Consider the following 19575-nt stretch of genomic DNA (forward strand, 5'->3'; position numbering starts at 1 on the left):
ATAGATAAGATATTTATTTATCAGTCACATGTACATTGAAACACACAGTGAAATACGTCTTTTTGCGTTACCGAGAATGTGCTGGGGGCAGCCCGCAAGAGTCGCCACTCTTCCGGCGCCGACATAGCACGCCCACAGCTCCTAACCCGTACGTCTTTGGAACGTGGGAGGAAACCGGAGCACCCGGAGGAAACCCACGCAGACATGGGCAGAACGTACAAACTTGTTACAGACAGCGGCAGGAATTGAACCCGGGTCGCTGGTGCTGTAATAGCGTTACACTAACCGCTACACTACCGTTCCGTACCATACTATAGGCTGTGGATTTTTTGAATTCTCCACCCAAGAGGGTTGTGACAACAAATTTCACGTCACATGTCAGTGATAATAAATCTGATTCTGATTGTGGGAGATATTAAGGAAATGAAAGAATATGGGAATAGTGCAGGAAAGGGGTGCGGAGGTTAGAAGATCGGCCATGATCTTAATGAATAAGAAACCAGGCACAAGAGTCTGAATGACCTTCTCCAGCTTCTGCTCTGACGTTCAAAGCAGCTGCACAGGTTGACTCTGTGGTTAAGAAGGCATACGGTGTATTGTCCTTCATCGATCGTGGAATTGAATTTTGGAGCCAAGAGATAATGTTGCAGCTATATAGGACCCTGGTCAGACCCCACTTGGAGTACTGTGCTCAGTTCTGGTTGCCTCACTACGGAAGGATGTGGAAGCCATAGAAAGGGTGCAGAAGAGATTTACATTGCCTGGATTGGGGAGCATGCCTTATGAAAACAGGTTGAGTGAACTCGGCCTTTTCTCCTTGGAGCGACGGGGGATGAGGGGTGACCTGACAGAGGTGTATAATATGATGAGAGGTATTGATCGTGTGGATAATCAGAGGCTTTTTCCCAGGGCTGAAATGGTTGCCACAAGAGGACACAGGTTTAAGGTGCTGGGGAGTAGGTACAGAGGAGATGTCAGGGGTAAGTTTTTTACTCAGAGAGTGGTGAGTGCGTGGAATGGGCTGCCGGCAACGGTGGTGGAGGCGGATACGACAGGGTCTTTTAAGAGGCTTTTGGATAGGTACATGGAGCTTAGAAAAATAAAGGGCTATGGGTAAGCCTAGTAATTTCTAAGGTAGGGACGTGTTCGGCACAGCTTTGTGGGCCGAAGGGCCTGTATGCGCTGTAGGTTTTCTATGTTTCTATGTTTCTATGCTCTGTATGTTCTTGTGTTCTTAACTTATTCAGTGGAGAGAGGTTAAATGACTCAGAGCAATACACATCAAAAGATGACAGCACCTTTTGGGACTTCATAACAATCCAAGCTGCTTTACAAGTTCTTGTCATGGGCATACATACCTAGGGTATAAATGACATGAAAATTCGCTTTTAGCAGTACATTACAAACATGACAAATAGAAGTTAATATAAACTTAAAGTAATCAGACAGCAGTGTACAAGATGATAAGAGGCATAGATCGAGTGGATAGTCAGAGACTTTTTCCCAGGGCGACAATGGCTCACACGAAGGGGCATAATTTTAAGGTGATTGGAGGAAGGTGTAAGGGGGATGTCAGAGGTAAGTTTTTTACACAGAGAGTGGTGGGTGCGTGGAACACACTGCTGGCAGAGGTTGTGGGGGCAGATACATTAGGGACATTTAAGAGACTCTTAGATAGCCACATGAATGATAGAAAAATGGAGGGCTATGTGGGAGGGAAGGGTTAGATAGATCTTAGAGCAGGGTAAAATGTCGGCACAACATCGTGACCTGAAGGGTAGTTACTGTGCTGTAATGTTCTATGCTCTGATATAAATTGTACATAACTTACATGACAAAATAAGCAAAATAAACCCAACGGCATTAGAACAAGTTGAGAGAAGGCAAAAAAGAAATATAGTCTGAGGTAATGTTAGGGCCCTTTGAAGTGCAGCCATGGTAGAAAATATGTACACAGCAAGATCCCACAAATGCAATGAGATAAAGACAGTTGACTTATTTAATATTGTTGATTGGGTAATACACTTGGTCAGGTTCCGGGGATTTATCCAACTTTATGCACTTTAAGATTTCCAGAATCTCCTCTTTCATAATGTGGATATGTTCGTAGAGATCACTATGACTTTCCCTGAATTCCCTAGCTTCCATGACCTCTTCACAGTTAATTCAGATAAGAGATATTCATTTAAGATCTCACTTAATAGATGGCCCATTACACCTTGGCACTGGGTTGAGCCTGCCAATGTACAGTATGTGTGGCACTTGAGTCACGAGTGAGTGCTGGGTGAGCTGTCAGGGCCCATTGCTCTTAATTCCAGTCTGCAGTGTGCTACCAACAAGGGCTCATCCCAAATATACACTCCTCAAAGGTTTTACAGGTGTTGAAATCTCCCTTCTGCTTCACATAAATGTCTACCTGGACACTTAACGTCATTGCAACGTTTAACTGTAAATGAGATTATTGCACAGAATTGAAATTGGTTTATTATTGACACATGTATGGAGATACAGTGAGAAGATTTTGTTTGCTTGCCATCCAGACAGATCATTCTATTCATAAGTACATCAAGGTACTACAAAATGAAAACAAAATGCAGAATGTAATGTTACAGTTACAGAGAAAGTGCAGTGCAGGCAGACAATAAGGTGCAAGGCCCATGATGAGGTAGATTATGAGGTCAAGAGATTATCTTTATTGTATAAGAGGTCCGTTATAACAGCAGGACTGAAAATGACCTTGAGAATGCTGGTGCATGTTTTCCAGCTTTTGTATCTTCTGCCTGATGGGAGGGAGCAGAAGAGAGAATGTCCAGGGTGGGAGGGGTCCTTGATTATGCTGGCTGCTTTCCCAAGGCAGCAGGAGGTGTAGACAGAGCCCATGGAGGGGAGGCTGGTTTTCATGATGGTATGAGCTGTGTCCACAATTCTCTTCAATTTCTTGCAGTCTTGGGCAGTGCAGTTGCAATATCAAGCTGTGGTCCATCCGAATAGGATGCTTTCTATGGTGCATCTGTAAAAATTGGTGACATGCTGAATTTCCTTAGCCTTCTGAGGAAATAGAGGCATTGGTGTGCTTTCTTGGACATAACATCTACATGGTTGGACCAGGACAAGCTATTGGTGATGTTTACACCTAGGAACTTGAAGCTCTCAACCACCTCCACAAAGGTTTCACAGGTTGAACCCTCCCTTCTGTTTCGCATGTATGTCTACTTGGACACTTAATGTCACTGCAATGTTTACCTGAAATGAGATTATTACATAGAATTGGAATTATTTTATTATTGTCACATGTACCCAAATAAAGTAAAAAGCTTTTGATTTGCATGCCATCCAGACAGATCATTCCGTACATAAGTACTTCGAAGTAGTAAAAAGTAGAACAGAATGCAGGATATACGGTTACCGAGAAAGTGCAGTGCAGGTAGACAAATAAAGTGCAAGGGCCACAATGAGGTAGATTGGGAGATCAAGAGTTCATCTTTTAGCGTATGAGAGATCTGTTCAAGAGTCTGATAATAGCGGGATAGAAGTTGTCCTTGAGCCTGGTGGTACTTGCTCTCAAGCTTTTGTATCTTCTGCCCAATGGGAGAGGGGAGAAGAGAGAATGACCGGAGTGGGAGGGGTCCTTGATTATGTTGGCTGCTTTCCCAAGGCAGCAGGAATACCATTGGATTTACGGCACAGTACACACCACTCAGACCATCTGGTCCATGCCAATTTCTTTCTGCAATATGAGCCTCATCCTATCTCTTTTTCTCCTGTTTTTACAACAGATTCCTTGATTATACTTCTTGAACTGTTGCTTGTGATAGTGAGTTCCACATTCTCACCATTCCTTATGGAAAGAAATTTCCTCCAAGATCCTTTTTGGAAAACAGATTTGGGCAACTGTGGAAGTATCATCAACTCCACACTTACATTGTGTAGCCTCTTTCATGTCCTTAAAGACCTCTATTGGGTCATCCATCAGCTATCTCTTCTCTAGAAGTCACCAAGCAGAGGAACCAGGTTTCAAACTCCCAACAGTGTTGGAACTTGCCTCAAGTTGAGACGTTGCTTCGAGCAACAGGACACCTAGACTGGTCAGAATCATGGTGTCAATCATGGCTCCTTTGGAAGTACTCAAGACAACACTGTGTTGCAGCAGGTAGTACTACTGCCTCACAGATCTAGCAACCTGGATTCGATCCTGACCTCTGGTGCTGTCTGTGTGGAGTTTGCACGTTCTCCTTGTGACCATGTGGGTCTCCCTGGGTGCTCTGGTCTTCTCTCACATCCCAAAGATGTGCAGGTTTGCAGGTTAATTGTTTTTTATAAACTGCTCCTCGTTTAAGTGAGTGGATAGAATCTGGAGGAAGCTGAAGGAAATGTGGGATGTATGAAAAAGGATTTGCATAAACAGGTGCTTGATCGTCAGCTTCGATCCACTCTGCTGAGGGGCCTGTATGATTCGATAAAACTCTTATCTCTGCACCACAAGGTTGTGAGTTCAAGTCCCACTCCACAGTTTCAAAGACAGAAAATTGGGGGGACATCGCCGTAAAAATAGAGTGCTGCACTGTCAAATGTACTACTGTTTGAAGGAGCTGGGACAGAAATCATCCGATGGAACTTTTTGTGAAGAAGGGCAGGGGAGCTTTCCTTGTGACCTGGTCAATATTCACCTGTAAAACAGACTATTTGGGGATGATCACATCATTCTCCGCAACTTCCGTCACCTCCAACAGGATCCTACCACCAGGCACATCTTCCCCTCACCTCCTCTCTCTGCTTTCCACAGGGACCGCTCTCTGTGTGACTCCCTTGTCCACTCATCCCTCCCCACCCATAACCCCCCGGCACTTACGCCTGCAACCGCACCACGTGCTACACCTGTCCCTACACCTCCTCCCTCACCACCATTCAGGGTCACAGACAATCCTTCTAGGCGAGGCAGCACTTCACCTCTGAGTCCGAAGGTGTCATTTACTGTGTCTGGTGCTCCCGGTGCGTCTTCCTCTACATTGGTGAGACCCAGTGCAGATTGCGTGACTGCTTCGTCGAGCACCTTTGCTCCATTCACCGCAAAAACAAGGATCTCCCGGTGGCCAGCCACTTCAATTCCACATCCCACTCCCACACTGACATGTCTGTCCACGGCCTCCTCTACTGCCACGTTGAGGCCAGGCGCAGGTTGGAGGAACAACACCTCATATTCCGCCTTGGGAGTCTCCAACCTGATGGCCTCAACATCGATTTCTCTAACTTCTGGTAACCCGACCCCTTCTTTTTCTTCCCCCCACCCTCCACTTATTCCTGTGGCTCCCTTCCCCCGCCTTGATGACCTGCCCATCTCCTCTCCTCCCCTGCCCCGTCCTTTATTCCACGGTCCACAGCCCTCTCCTACCAAATTCCTTCTTCTTTAGCCCTTTGCCTCTTCTTCCTATCACCTCTCAGCTCATTACATCCTCCCCCCTCCCCCACCCACGTACCTACCTCCTCTCACCTGGACTCCCCTATCACCTGGACTCACCTATCCCCTGCCTGCGTGTGCTCCTCCCCCTCCCCCCACCTTCTTGCTCTGACTTCTGCCCTCTTCCTTTCCAGTCCTGATGAAGGGTCTCGGCCCAAAACATTGACTGCTTATTTCCCTCCATGGATGCTGCCTGACCTGCTGAGTTCCTCCAGCACTTTTTGTGTATTGCTCCAGATTCCAGCTTCTGCAGAACTCCTTGTATCTCTGTAGGCCACATTTAGAGTATTGTGTTCAGTTCTGGTCGCCTCATTGTAGGAAGGATGGGGAGGCTTTGAGGGTGCAAAAGAGGTTTACCAGGATGCTGCCTGGATTGGAGGACATGTGCTATGAGGAGAGGTTGGACGGTTGGACAAGCTGGGTCTGGTTATCTAGAGTGATAGAGGCTCAGGGGAGATTTGATAGTTGTTCACAAAATTATTCAAGGCACAGATAGAGTGGACAGCCAGTATCTTTTTCCCAGGATTGAAGCGTCTAGTACTAAAAGGTATGTACTTAAGGGGAGAGGGGGAAAGTTCAAAGGAGATGTGCAGGGCAAGTTTTTCTACACAGAGGGTGGTCGGTGCCTGGAATGTGCTGCTGGGAGTGGTGGTGGAAGCAAATATGTTAGAGGTGTTTAAGAGGCTCTTAGAAAGGCACATGAATGTGCAGAACATGGAGGGATGTAGTCAATGTGCAGGGAAGAGGGATTAGATTAATTAGGAATCATTGGTTGAATTAGTTCAGCACAACATTGTGGGCTGAAGGGCCTGTCCTGTGCTGTACTGTTCTATGTTCTAGTCTGCATGAGCTCACTCTGCACAAAGTGGCTGCTGCATTTCCTACTGAGAACGGTAACTACAATCAGAAGAAAAGTAGCGTCATTGGCTCTAAGGTGCTTGGGATGATCTGAAAAGGATGTGAAAAGCACTACATAAATGCAAGTGGTTCTTTCTGCAGAAAACCTTCCTTCTGATCCATCTGCTGTTTGCTAATTCAGCAGACGATAACCCAAACCAGGGGCGCTCCTGGTCAGTGTAGCCCTGAGCCATCTGGGAGAACTTAAACCCAATTTATCTTGATAATGTGCAGAGTTTCTTTGTCAATGGAGGGGGCAGATTCTCTCAGTACTGCTTCAGCTCAAGAATATGGAAGGAATTAACTTTTGAAGCAGCACAGAAATGGAACAGATCCGACTTGATATCCAGTTTCTCCTTCATGTTGTAATGTTGCTCCATTATCAGCCTGCTTGCATTTAAACTCAATGTCCTTCTAAGTAAACAGCCTTCTGAAATACTGGCTATTTAACTGAGAGGGCAAGGTGATGGCCTGTTACATGTTGGTACCGGATTGAATGTGTAACTATAGAGGAGGTCTTCAGGAAAGGCATTAGTAGGTGCTAGGTTAGTTATCAGGACCTTCTGCAAAGCATCGTGCTGCTGGAGGTTCTCAGCATCCACACGGGGAAATAGACAGTTGACATTTCAGGTTGCGACACTTCATCTGGACTGTCCCGCTGAGCTCCCCCAGCAGCTCATATTTTGATCCAGATGCCAGCATCTGCAGTCTCTTGTGGCTCCACTGCAATTGGTGCCAGCCTTCAGAGTATCCTGTCTTGCCCCAGACACACTCCATAAAGGTTCTACACACGGTGATATCTTCCTTTTGTTCCACACACAGACCATCGCCATAGAGGTTAGCTACAAGGGAGATGGTCACATAGAATACCAATGGATTTACGGCAGAGTACACACCATCTGATCCATGCCAATATTTTCTGCATTACAATGAGCCTCCTCCCACCTATTCACATCCTGCCCTTAGAACAGATCCTTCTATTGTGCTATTGTTGCTTGTGATAGTGACTCCTCACAATTCTCGAGGGAAATTACTTTCTGCCAAGATCCACTTTGGAACCCAGATTTGGGCAATCCCAGAACTAAACAAAGTCAAAGTCAAAGTCGGGTTTATGGTCATTTGCACAAGTCCATGCGTGCACAGGTGCAGTGAAAAACTTGCAGCAGCATCACAGGCACACAGCATCAGATAAGCAGCATTCACACGAAAAGCATAAACTAAACATATATTATACACAATTTTTAAAAGAAAGAACACAATTAGAACAAAGAAAACCAAGTCCATTTTAGTGCAAAGTGATAAAAGTGGTCATAGTGTTGCTAAACTGTAGTGATTAGGGATTTGGTGGTTGGTTCAAGAACTGAGTGTTTGAAGGGAGCTAACTGTTCTTGAACCTGGTGGTGTGAGACTTCAGGCTTCAGTGAGACATAAAGTTACTAAATCCCCATATGCATCCTCTGTCATAACCTTAGACACCTGAGGTCAACCCTCAGACATTTCTTCTCTAGAACCTCCCAACTTCTCACATCATTCCCACTCTTCCCCCCTCCCTCACCTGCCTACCACTCCCCTCACCTGGATCCACCTATCACCTGCCATCTCTTGCTCTTCCCCTTCCCCCCACCTCTTGATACTGGCCATCTCCCCTCTTTCTTTCCGGTCCTGATGAAGGATCGCAACCTGAAAGGTCGACTGTCCATATCCCTCCGTAGATGCTGCCTGATCCACTGAGTTCCTCCAGCTCCTTTGTGTGTTGCTCAAGATTTCCAGCATCTGCAGTCTCTTGAGTTCTTGTCTGGAAGTCACTAAGAGGAGTAACCTGGTTCCAAATTCCCAACAGCTTGACTGTGTATAAATTGGCCACTGCATTTCCTACAGTCATAAAACAATTGACTCATTGGCTGTAAAGTGCTTGGGATAACTTCAAAAGGACTGCATGAATGCAAGTGGTTCTTTCTGCAGAAAACCTTCCTTCTGATCCATCCGCTACTTGCTAATTCAGCAGACGATAACCCAAACCAGGGGCGCTCCTGGTCAGTGTAGCCCTGTGCCATCTGGGAGTACTTAAACCCAATTTATCTTGATAATGTGCAGAGTCCCTTTGTCATTGGAGGGGGCAGATTCTCTCAGCACTGCTTCAGCTCAAGAATATGGAAGGAATTAACCTTTGAAGCAGCACAGAAATGGAACAGATCCAACTTGATATCCAGTTTCTCCTTCATGTTGTACCATTGCTCCATTATCAGCCTCTTTGTAGTCAACTTCAAGGTCGTTGTTAAATAACCAAACTAAAAAGAAGTGGGTCTGTTTCTGAAAGACACTGGTCTCTCATCCATTCCATTTTAATCATCCCATCATTGGTGCCTGTGCTGTCAGCTGCCTGGACCCTTAACTTTAGAGTTCTACATCTCCCCCCTCACCTCCAAAACCAATCCTCTCTTCTTTTACTTCAACCTGCACCTTGATGTCATACTCTTTGAGAGAACTTCTGGTCACCTGTCCTGATATCTCTTCACGTGACTTAGTATCAGCTTTTATCTTATTGTGAACATAGAACAGCACAGGGACGGGCCCTTTGGCCCATAATGTTGTGCCAAACTAATTAAACTAGTAAGTAACCTCCTAATTAACCTAGTCCATTCTGTCTATGTACGTCCATATCCCTCCATACTCTGCACATTTATGTGCCTGTCTGAGAACCTCTTAAATGTCTCTATCGTATTTGCCTCCACCACCACGCCTGGCAGCGCATTCCAGGCAGCCACCACTCCCTCTGTAAAAAACATGCCCCACACATCTCCTTTGAATTTACCCCCTCCCACTTTAAATGCATGCCTGCTGGTATTAGAGTTTTCTACCCTGGGGAAAAGATACTGGCTGTCTACTCTACCTATGCCTCTCATAATCTTATCAACCACTCTCAGGTCTCCCCTCAACCTCCACCTCTCCCCTTGCTCCAGAGAGAACGTTCCAGGTTTGTCCAACCTCTCCTGATAGCACATGCTGTCTAATCCAGGCAGCATCCTGGTAAACCTCCTCTGCACCCTCTCCAAAGCCTCCACATCCCACCTATAATGGGGCAACCAGAATTGAATGCAGTATTCCAGATGTGGCCGAATCAGAGTTTTATTCTGTGCTCCTGTGAATCATGGCAACAGTAATGATTATCTATAAATTGATGGTGTTGTTACATTTCCTTATGACATAGGAGACCATTTGGCCCATTAAATCTATGCTGGACCCCAGCTACACTTGTTGTGTTCAGTTTTGATTGTCCTCTATAGGAAAGATGTTGTTGAACTGGAAAGAGTGCAAAGAAGATTTATGAGAAGGTTGCCTGGACGCAAGGGGCTAAGTTATAAGGAAAGGTTGGACAGGCTAAGACTTTTTTCCATGGAGCATAGGAGATTGAGGGGTGACCTTATAGAGGTGTATAAAATCATGAGGGGCAGAGATAAGGCGAATGCACTCAGTCTTTTTTCCCAGGGAAAAGGAATCAAGAACTAGGGACATAAGTTTAAGGTGAGAGGGGAAAGACTTAATAGGACCTTGAAGGGCAACTTTTTTTACAGATGGTGGTGTGTATGTGGAACAAGCTGTCAGAGGAAGTGGTTGAGGCAGGTACATTAACAACATTTAAAATGTACTTGGACTACATGGACAGGAAAGGTTTAGAGGGATATGGGCCAAATGCTGGCAAATGGGACCAGCTTAGATGGGAATCTTGATCGGCATGGACCAGTTGGGCTGAAGGGCCTGTTTCCATGCTGTCTCTATGTCTCTATGACTTGGGATAATTTACAGCGGCTAATTAACCTGCCACAGGGGTTTTGGGATGTGGGATGAAATCGGAAACGCAGGTGGAGGGAACGTGCAAACTCCACTCAGACAGCTGATAAGAGGCAATGGCTAATCTATCCAAACCAGAAAGGAAATGAAGTAAGGGAGCTCAGCAGACTAACAACTGCCTGACACTCATAGTTTATTGACTAACTGTGTTAACAAAGCACTGGGGTGAAAATAGACGTTCTTGGAACTACTACCAACTGCCAACATGGCCTGATTTTCATGCCCATTGACTGCTAGCCTGCCCCTCCATTCAATATGACCATCCCTGCCATGACTGCAGTTGCTACATGGGATCATGGAGGTTAGTCACCGCCATAGAAGGTTGCCTTGGGAAAAACAGGGAAGGGCTGACTTGTGCTTTTACTCTGTGGGATCACACCCCCACACCTTCCGTCCAATGTTAATTTTTCTTCAATAGCTTCTGTGATTTAGCACCTTGAACATTATTTTACAATGTTAAAAGTGCTAAGTAAATGTAGGCCACTGATGCATTCAAACTCAAGTGTTAATAACATCAGGGACAATCGTGGCAGAGAAGGAGGACTATCAGTCCATCATGTCTGTCCTAGCAGCTGAAGAGTTATCCAACCTAATCTAGATATCTAGTTCTCAATCCACAGCCTTATAACAATGGCATTCCACACAATTTACCTCGTGATGGCCTTGCACCTCATTGTCTGCCTGCTCTGCAGTTTCTCTTTATTCTGCATTCTGTTACTGCTTTTCCCTTGTACTACCTCAATCTACTGATGTGATGAAATGATCTGGATCTGCATGCAAAACAAAGTTTTTCACTGTACCTTGGTACGTGTGACAATAGTAAACCATTTACCAATTAAGTGTCTTTTAGATATGAAGAGGATTTCTGTCTCTACTTCCCTTTCACGCAGTGTGGGCTCCAGAACCCCACCATCCTCTAGCTGAAAGGATATCTCATCTCTGCTTTGTTTCTTCTTCCAATTGGATAAAATCTTTATTAGTCACATGTACATGGAAACACACAGTGAAATGCATCTTTTGCGTTTTACTTCGATATAGCATGCAACAGTACAGCACAAGAACAGGCCCTTTGGCCCGAGGTGTCTGTGCTGACCATGATGTCACCTTAAAATGCACATCTGCCTGTACATGGTCTGTATCCTTCCATTCCCTGCCTATTCGTGTGTCTGTCTAAATGTTATTAGAACCATAGAACAGCAGTAAACTGGAACTGGAACATTGTATCTGTAATCTGTAATACAGTCAACTGTAACATTGTATTTGCCTCCACCACTTCCCCGGCAGCATGTTCCCAGAACCTACTAGAGGACATAACTTTAAGGTGATTGGAGGAAGGTACAGGGGGGATGTCGGGGTAAGTTTTTTACACAGAGAGTGGTAGGTGCGTGGAACGCACTGCTGGCAGAGGTTGTGGGGGCAGATACATTAGGGACATTTAAGAGACTCTTAGATAGACACATGAGTGATAGAAAAATAGAGAGTATGTGGGAGGGAAGGGTTAGATAGATCTTAGAGCAGGATAAAATGTTGGCACAACATTGTGGGCCGTAGGGCCTGTTCTGTGCTGTAGTGTTCTATGTTCTATGTTCTATGTACCAGTCTCTGTGTGAAAAATCTTTCCACATGAATCTCCTTTAAATTTTCCCCCTCTCACCTTAAAGCTATGCCTTCTAGTATTTGACATTTCCGCCCTGGGAGAAAAGATCTATCCTGTCTCTGCCTCTCATAATTTTACATATTTCTGTCAGGTCTCCCCTCAGCCTCTGATGCTCCACAGGAAACAACCCAAGTTTGACCAACAATCTCCAATCGAGGCAACATCCTGATGAACCTCTTCTGCACCCTCTCCAAAGCCTTCACATTCTTCCTGTAATACAGTGACCAGAACTGCACACAGTACTCCAAATGAGGCCTAAACAAAGTTTTATACAGCTGCAACATGACTTTCTGACTTTATACTCCACACCCTGATCGATGAAGGCGACTGTGCCGTACACCCTACTTGTGTCACCAATTCCAGGGAGCTATGGACTTACACCCCAAATCCCTCTGCACATCAATGTTCCTAAGGGTCTTGCCATTTACTGTTTTCTTCACTGTTACATGTTATTTGTTTCTTGACATCTCTGCTATGAGAAATAAGTCCTTGCTCTGTCATTCAGGCTCCTTATAATTTTACACACTGCTGTTAAATCAGGCATGGCCTCCTGTGATTTGATTATGTCTTGCCATCTCTCCTCATCACTAAAATTCTCCAGTGCTGGTAACATGCTCATTAATCCTCTCAAGTGCGGTGACACCCTCCCATGGATGTGCTGACCAGAACTGCCTGCTGAACTCTAATTGTGGCTTTTAACTGGTGTTTTACACAGCTCCAGCTCCTCTATTCTATGCCACAGTGAACAAAGTACCCTGTATTCATATAGTATTTTTTTAAACTGGGCTTTTTAGAATAAATCTAAAATTTCTTCAAAACATATCTCCTCTCTTCTAGCTTATTGAAATGATGGTAATGAGGCAGCTGTGTCTGAAATTGCTGGAGATATATTAAACTCACTATAACTTCCAAGAATCAAAAGAACCCATAATTGTAAAATTACTCCATCAGAGAAAATTGATCTCTAATTGGGTTAACCTATCCCAGTCACCATGACATCCATTACACCTCTATGTCTAGCAGCTAACGTTATCTTTTTATTTAAATAAACAAAGCACCCCAGTCTACAAGTCTACAAGAGTGCCAAGAGTGTAGCCCATTTTTTACCTGGAATAAAGGATCTTCACTAAAATGTACAACATTTGCAGAATTATGTGCAGAATTATTTGCAGAATAGGTGGTATCATAGACAATGAAGAAGGTTATCGAGAATCACAGTGGGATCTTGATCAGATAGGTAAGTGGGCTGAGGAATGGCAAATTGCTAAATTGGTAAATTAAATTGGTTTATTATTGTCACGTGTACCGAGGTACAGTGAAAAACTTATCTTGCATACCGTTCATATAGACCATTTCAACTTTACTAAATCAGATTACCTGGGTGTTACCATATTGTTACCGCGTCCACTCTATCCAGGCCTGTCAGTACTCGGTAGGTTTCAATGAGATTCTCCCTTCATTATTCTGAACTCCCATCAAGTACAGGCCCAGAGCCATCAAACGCTCCTCATACAGTAAGCTTTTCATTCCCAGGATCATTCTTGTGAACTCCCTCTGGACCCACTCCTTCCTTAGATACGGGGCCCAAAATTGCTCACAATATTCCAAATGCTCCCACTCCAGTGCAATACTCGGAGAGTGCTGCCCCAATACTGATATATTGTTTCGGATAAGTTCTCAATCTGAGGCCCCATCTGTCTGCTCAAGTACATACAAATTCCTACTTGAGGAAAGAGCAAGAAGAGCTTTCAAGGTACTGGTGGAGACTTGAACTGTTGACATCAAAATCAGAATCAGAATCAGATTTATTATCACTGACATGTGTCATGAAATTTGTTGTTTTACAGCAGCAGTACAGTGCAAAGACATATAAATTACTCTAAGTTACAAAAATAAATAAATAGTGCAAAAGAGAATAATGAGGTGGTCTTCATGGGTTCATGGACCATTCAAAAATCTGATGGTGGAGGGGAAGAAGCTGTTCCTGAATCATTGTATGTGCGTGGGGCTTCAGGCTCCTGTACCTCCTCCTTGATGGTAGTAATGAAAAGAAGGCATGTCCCGAATGGTGAGGGTCCTTAGTGATAGATGCCACCTTCTTGAGGCACTGCCTCTTGAAGATGTCCTCATTGTGCCCATGGTGGAGCTGGCTGAGTCCACAACTCTCTGCAGCCTCTTACAATCCTGTGCATTGGAGCCTTCATACCAGGCTGTAATGCAACCAGTCAGAATGCTCTGTGCCGTACAGCAATAGAAATTTGTAAGAGTCTTTAGTGACATACCGAATCTCCTCAAACTCCTAACAAAGTTGGCTTTGAAGCAGAGCTGGGTAAAAAGATAAGGACAAAGATATTGAAATAATACTTATCAGTCAATTTTCTGGTTTGTTCTTGTGACAGTTTTCCCAGCTGGTATTCTGCAACCACCTTTCTTTGGTAAAGGACAACCAACTGCATTGAACTTTGGTGCCATTGGCATGGTCATTGGCCATGAAATCACTCATGGATTCGATGACAATGGTAAGAGAAAAGTATTAACAATAAATCAGAGAGGAGATGAGTTTACAGCCATTCTGGTTTCTAACTGACCATCTGTACGTTCGATGCAGGTCGTAACTTTGACAAAGACGGCAACCTCTTGGATTGGTGGACCAAAGAATCTGCCTCAAATTTCAAAAACCTTTCGCAGTGCATGGTGTACAAGTATGGGAACTTCACGTGGGATCTGGCAGATGGACAACATGTATGTTAGCAAAGTGTAAAACCTTCCGTCCATTCTGGTGTAGGTTAATATTGAGTGTTGTGATTAACTGAGGATATCTGGATCATTAAGCTAAGGATTAGTAGCAGGGGATGGGGGTTGCACAGATGACCCTGAGTCAGCTCCGTCATTCAATTAGATTATTGGTCTGATCTTGACCTTGATTTCACTTCCCTACCTATAGAGTCATAGAGTCATACAGTGCAGAAACAGCCCTTTAGCCCAACTCCTTCATGCCAGTCAAGGTGCCCATCTAAGCTAGTCCCATTTGCCTGCATTTGGCCCATATCCCTCTACACCTTTCCTATTCATGTATTTGCCCAAGTGTCTTTTAAATCTTGTTAATGTACCTGCCTCAAGTAATTCCTCTGGCAGCTCATTCCGTATACGGACCACCCCCTCTTGTGAAAAAGTTTCCCCTCAGGTCTCTTTAAAGTCTTTACCCTCTCTCCTTAAACCAATGCCATCGAGTTTTTGATTCCCTTTCCCTGGGATAACAAAACTGTGTGCATTCACCCTATCAATGCCCCTTGTGATTTTATCCTGAATTCTCCTATCATCCAAAAATCTGATCACCATAGCACTGAATTTATCAAATGATAGTGCCCACATGACTCTGGGGTTGAGAAATCCAAAGATTCATGACCCTCCAAGAGCAGAATTTCCTCTTCTTTGTAATCCTAAATGGGAATCCTCTTGTTCTAAGTAATAGAACATACAACATAGAACATTACAGCACAGTACAGGCCCTTCGGCCCACAATGTTGTGCCGACATCTTATCCTGCTCTAAGATCAATCTAACCCTTCCCTCCCACATAGCCCCCTATTTTTCACGATGTGCCCAGGAGAACAATTATCCTCACAGTATCTATTGCATCGAGGCCCCTATGTTTCAGTAAGATAACTATTCATTCTTCTGAAATCCAAGACAGCATAAACCTAATCTAGGGAAACTCAACATCAGCTGATCTCATCATCCAAGGAATTCACTTTGAACCTGCCTCGTCCCTGAGGCAAGTACATCCTTAAGTAGAGCAAACCCATGATAAATTGACAAATTAGCCCGAATAATGGAAACACCCATGTGAGTTTCCTGCTTTAAAGAGGCTGGTGGTTGATGTGTCATTTGTTCATAATGGTTATTAATCCCTCCACTGTTAAAGGAAATGAGCATTCCTTGGCCATGTTGGGTTCCCTGAGGTTAATCAGTAAAGACAAAATAAGCTATGGAAAGTTGAAGATAGTTCCCAACATAACTACTGTAACTGGGTACAGCTATCCCTGGGTAACAAACAGGTTCCGTTTTTACAGACATCCATAAGACGATTTTGTCCATAAGTTGGACAGTACACAAAAATCACAGTGTTGTAATGGATAGCATCAAAAACACATGACTAATAAGCAAGAATAGTTACTAAAAGTGGAGAGAGAGAGGAAACTGGTTCTGCCATTTGTAGGAACGAATGTATGTTACGTATGTGGGGCTTTTGAATTTAATAATATGATGGGAGTTCTTTCATGTGTGGGGGTAAATTGGTAAACTGGTAAATTGATTTATTACTGTCATATGTACCAAGCTACAGTGAAAAACATGCTATCCATGATCATTTCATCATATCAGGACATTGGTCCAGAAGTAACACAACACAGCAGCTAGCCTCTAGCTCCCAAGCACCTTTTTTCAATGTTAGCCGAGGGTGGCTGTATTAACAATGCAAATAGAAAGGGCTGACTTAACACCCATGGCAACTTTCAGATGAGCATTGATTTTGGCAGTCAATAGTTACGCCAAACCAGCTGGACATGGTTAGCATCAAAACACTGCTTCTCATTGCTTTTTCAACTGTTTCCATTTGGGGAGTGTCTATGTCAAGGCAAGGCTAGCATTCATTATCTATCCCTAGTTGCCCCTGGGAATGTAATGGCACCCTGCTTTCCTGAACTGCCAAAGTCCAGATGGTGCGGATCCTCCCACACTGCAGCTGGGCTGGGAATTCTAAGGATCACGCCCAGTGATCCAGTCACAATGAAGTAATGGTGACACATTTCCAACTCAGGATGGTGTTTGACTTGGAGGGGAACTTGCCAATGATGGCATCCCTGCACCCACTGCCCTTGGATCTCCAGAGGTCGCAGGTTTTGGTGGTGCCATCAAAGAAGCATCGATGTTGCCAGCGAGAATCTTGCAGCAATGGTGCACTGTTGGTGGAAGGAGAGAATGGTTAAGGTGGCAGCTGGGGTGTCAGTCAAGGGACCTGCTTTACCCTGGATGATGTTGAAGGTCTTCTGATTTTTGAAGCTCCACTCATCCAAGCACATGCCAAGTATTCCATTTCACTTGATTTGTTCTTGCAGTTGGAGAGGCAGGAGGTGAGTCATTTGCTGTAGGCTAGCCAACCTTGGAACAGCTCTTCTAGCCACAATAATGACGTAGCTGGTCTATTTAAGTTACATTTCTAATTGAGTGTGATGACAAGATGTTGGAATTGACAAATGATTGTATCATTGAATAGCACAGAGTACTGCATTGAAGTTATCTCTGGTTTGTTCTTTTGTTGGAGACAGTTGTTACTGTCACTTGTACAGCATATACTGTATGTAACACATGTAAACTGGCATAACAACAATCTGCTGTTGTGCCAACACTTTATCCTGCTCTAATATCTTTCTAACCCTTCCCTCCCAAATGTTAACCCTTCCCTCCCATTTCTCTGTCATACATGTGGCAAGACTCTTCCTGGTAAGACAACGTCACCTTCCAAACCCTCCTCCTCTACCAGCTAGAAGGACAAGGGCAGCAAAAGCCCAGGGAGCACCGCCCCCTGGAAGTTGCCCCTCAAACCACGCACCATCCGGACTTGGAAATATGTCGCCATGCATTCACCGTCACTGGGTCAAAACCCTGGAACTCCCTCCCTAACATTGTGGGTATACTCACACCTCAAACACTGCAGCGGTTCAAGAAGGCAGCTCACACCACCTTCTCAAGGGGAACTAGGGATGGAGAATTAAATGCTGGCTCAGCATGTGAATCCCACATCTTTTGAATGAATAAAAAAAAAGAGGCTGTTCTATTTCCATCTTTGCCTTGCCAGGTTTCCTGCTCTCCCCAGCTGTGCAGAGGGTTAGAGATTAATTAAACTTTGCAAAGCTGTGTCCTTGAACATACAAGTGAAATATTATTCTTTGGGAAAGATGATCCCACAGCACATCTCTTCAGGCACTATTCCAGGATGAAACCCTTGCTTCTACATTGTGTTTTCTTTGGGAATAAAGGAGCAAGAGAGGACACTCATCAATGGACTGAGGCTGATTTGTAGCTGAGCTTCATCCATCCACCTAATCCCCTCATACCTGAGAATTTGTTGGGAATCTTTCAGTTGACATCCCTGCACCTACTACCCGCCTCCCTCCCCTCCCACCACCACACCAGGTCTCGGTGGTTTTTTTGAGAGAAAGGGTTCCAGATTTACACTCCCCTTTGTTGAAGGATGCTTCTTAAAATTGTAACTGAAAAGGCCTGGCTTTTATTTAAAGATTCTGTCCTCCCGATTCCACTCACCATTGAAGTAGTCGATATCTTCTCTAAGTGATTGTAAATAACTGAAGCCATCACCCCCTCAAGGCAAACTTAGGTTGGGGACGTGGGGTGGAAGGTGTTCCACAGAACAGGACCTTGGAACAGATTCTTAAGTCAGCTTATGGCTGAGGAGGAGTCTGTGGCCAGGAGGAGTCGGTGTATCGTGTGAGAGGTTGTGGCCTCTATTTGAGTATCTGAAGGGGCTGCACCTCAAGCTTTGGCTGCACTTCAGCCCCACGCTCCTGACCTTCAGTCACCCGGTGCAAGGGAGGGGTGGGGGGAGAGGAGGTGGGTCGCTCGGGGGAATCTACTGGCCGGTTTGCTCCTGGGCCTGGCCAAGATGGCCATTCACGGGTCCAGGCGGCGGGCAGTCTAGGGTTCTGATTGCCTGCCCCTCTTCCGGGGTTATGTCCGTGCCCGTGTGTCCCTGTAGATGGAGCATGTGGTGTCCACAGGTACAATGGGGGATTTCTGGGACCGGAGGGCATCACAGGGGCTCGGGTGCGTTCTGCATAGTGACGACCGTGTTATAATTTGAAACTGTAGTGTGAATTGTGGAATACTGAAGTATTGTAATAATGTGATGCTGTAATCACTGAATAAATATCCTTAAGAAAAGGAAAAAAGGCAAGTTAAGGCTATGCAACCAGACAACTGAGCCCCTGTTTGTCCTGGTGCTCCTGATGTATCTCCAGTGACTCAACACTGCACCCAGTCCGTCCCTCCTTCCTGAGCTGCAGTGACCATGACTCAACACCAGTACTCCCATTGGAGTGTCATCGATCTCCAACACTCCGACCCCTCAGTGTTCTCCTCACAGGAAGGTGTTTGGCACGCTGGCCTTCGTCAGCCAGGGCATTGAGTATAGGAGTTGGGACGTTATGTTGCAGGTGTACAGGACATTGCTGAGGCCGCACCTGGAGTATTGAGTATGGTTTTGGTCACCATGCTATAGGAAGGATGTCATTAAGTTGGAAAAAGTGCAGAAAAGATTTACGAGAATGTTGCCAGAGCTCGAGGGCCTGAGTAATAGGAAGGGGTTGGCCAGGCAAGGTCTTTATTCCTTGGAGCGTAGGAGACTGAGAGTTGACCTGACAGAGGTGTATAAAATCATGAGAGGCAGAGATAGGGTGAATGCACTCAGTCTTTTTCCCAGGCACAGGGAACGAAAAACTAAAAAGTGTAGCTTTAAGGCGAGAGGGAAAGATTTAAAGGAGACCTGAGGGACAACTTCTTCAAGCAGTGGCTGGTGTGTATATGGAATAGGGTGCTGGGGAAGTGGCTGAGGCAAGTACAATAACTACATTTAAAGGATATTTGTATAAGTACATGGAGTAAGAAAGGGTTTGAAGGATATGGACCAAATGCAGTCAAAT

At 44.9% G+C, this 19575-nt stretch overlaps 1 protein-coding gene across 1 annotated transcript in view; it reads left to right on the forward strand.

Moving 5' to 3' along the window:
• Nucleotides 1-19575, forward strand: part of LOC127571382 (neprilysin-like) — a 222825-nt gene that overhangs the window by 190989 nt on the left and 12261 nt on the right. The window contains 2 exon segments of the mRNA XM_052017696.1: nt 14258-14377; nt 14467-14600. Coding sequence (XP_051873656.1) covers nt 14258-14377; nt 14467-14600 — 254 coding nt within the window.

The sequence above is a fragment of the Pristis pectinata genome, chromosome 6 (genome assembly GCF_009764475.1).
Source record: "Pristis pectinata isolate sPriPec2 chromosome 6, sPriPec2.1.pri, whole genome shotgun sequence".
Taxonomy (NCBI): Eukaryota; Metazoa; Chordata; class Chondrichthyes; order Rhinopristiformes; family Pristidae; genus Pristis; species Pristis pectinata.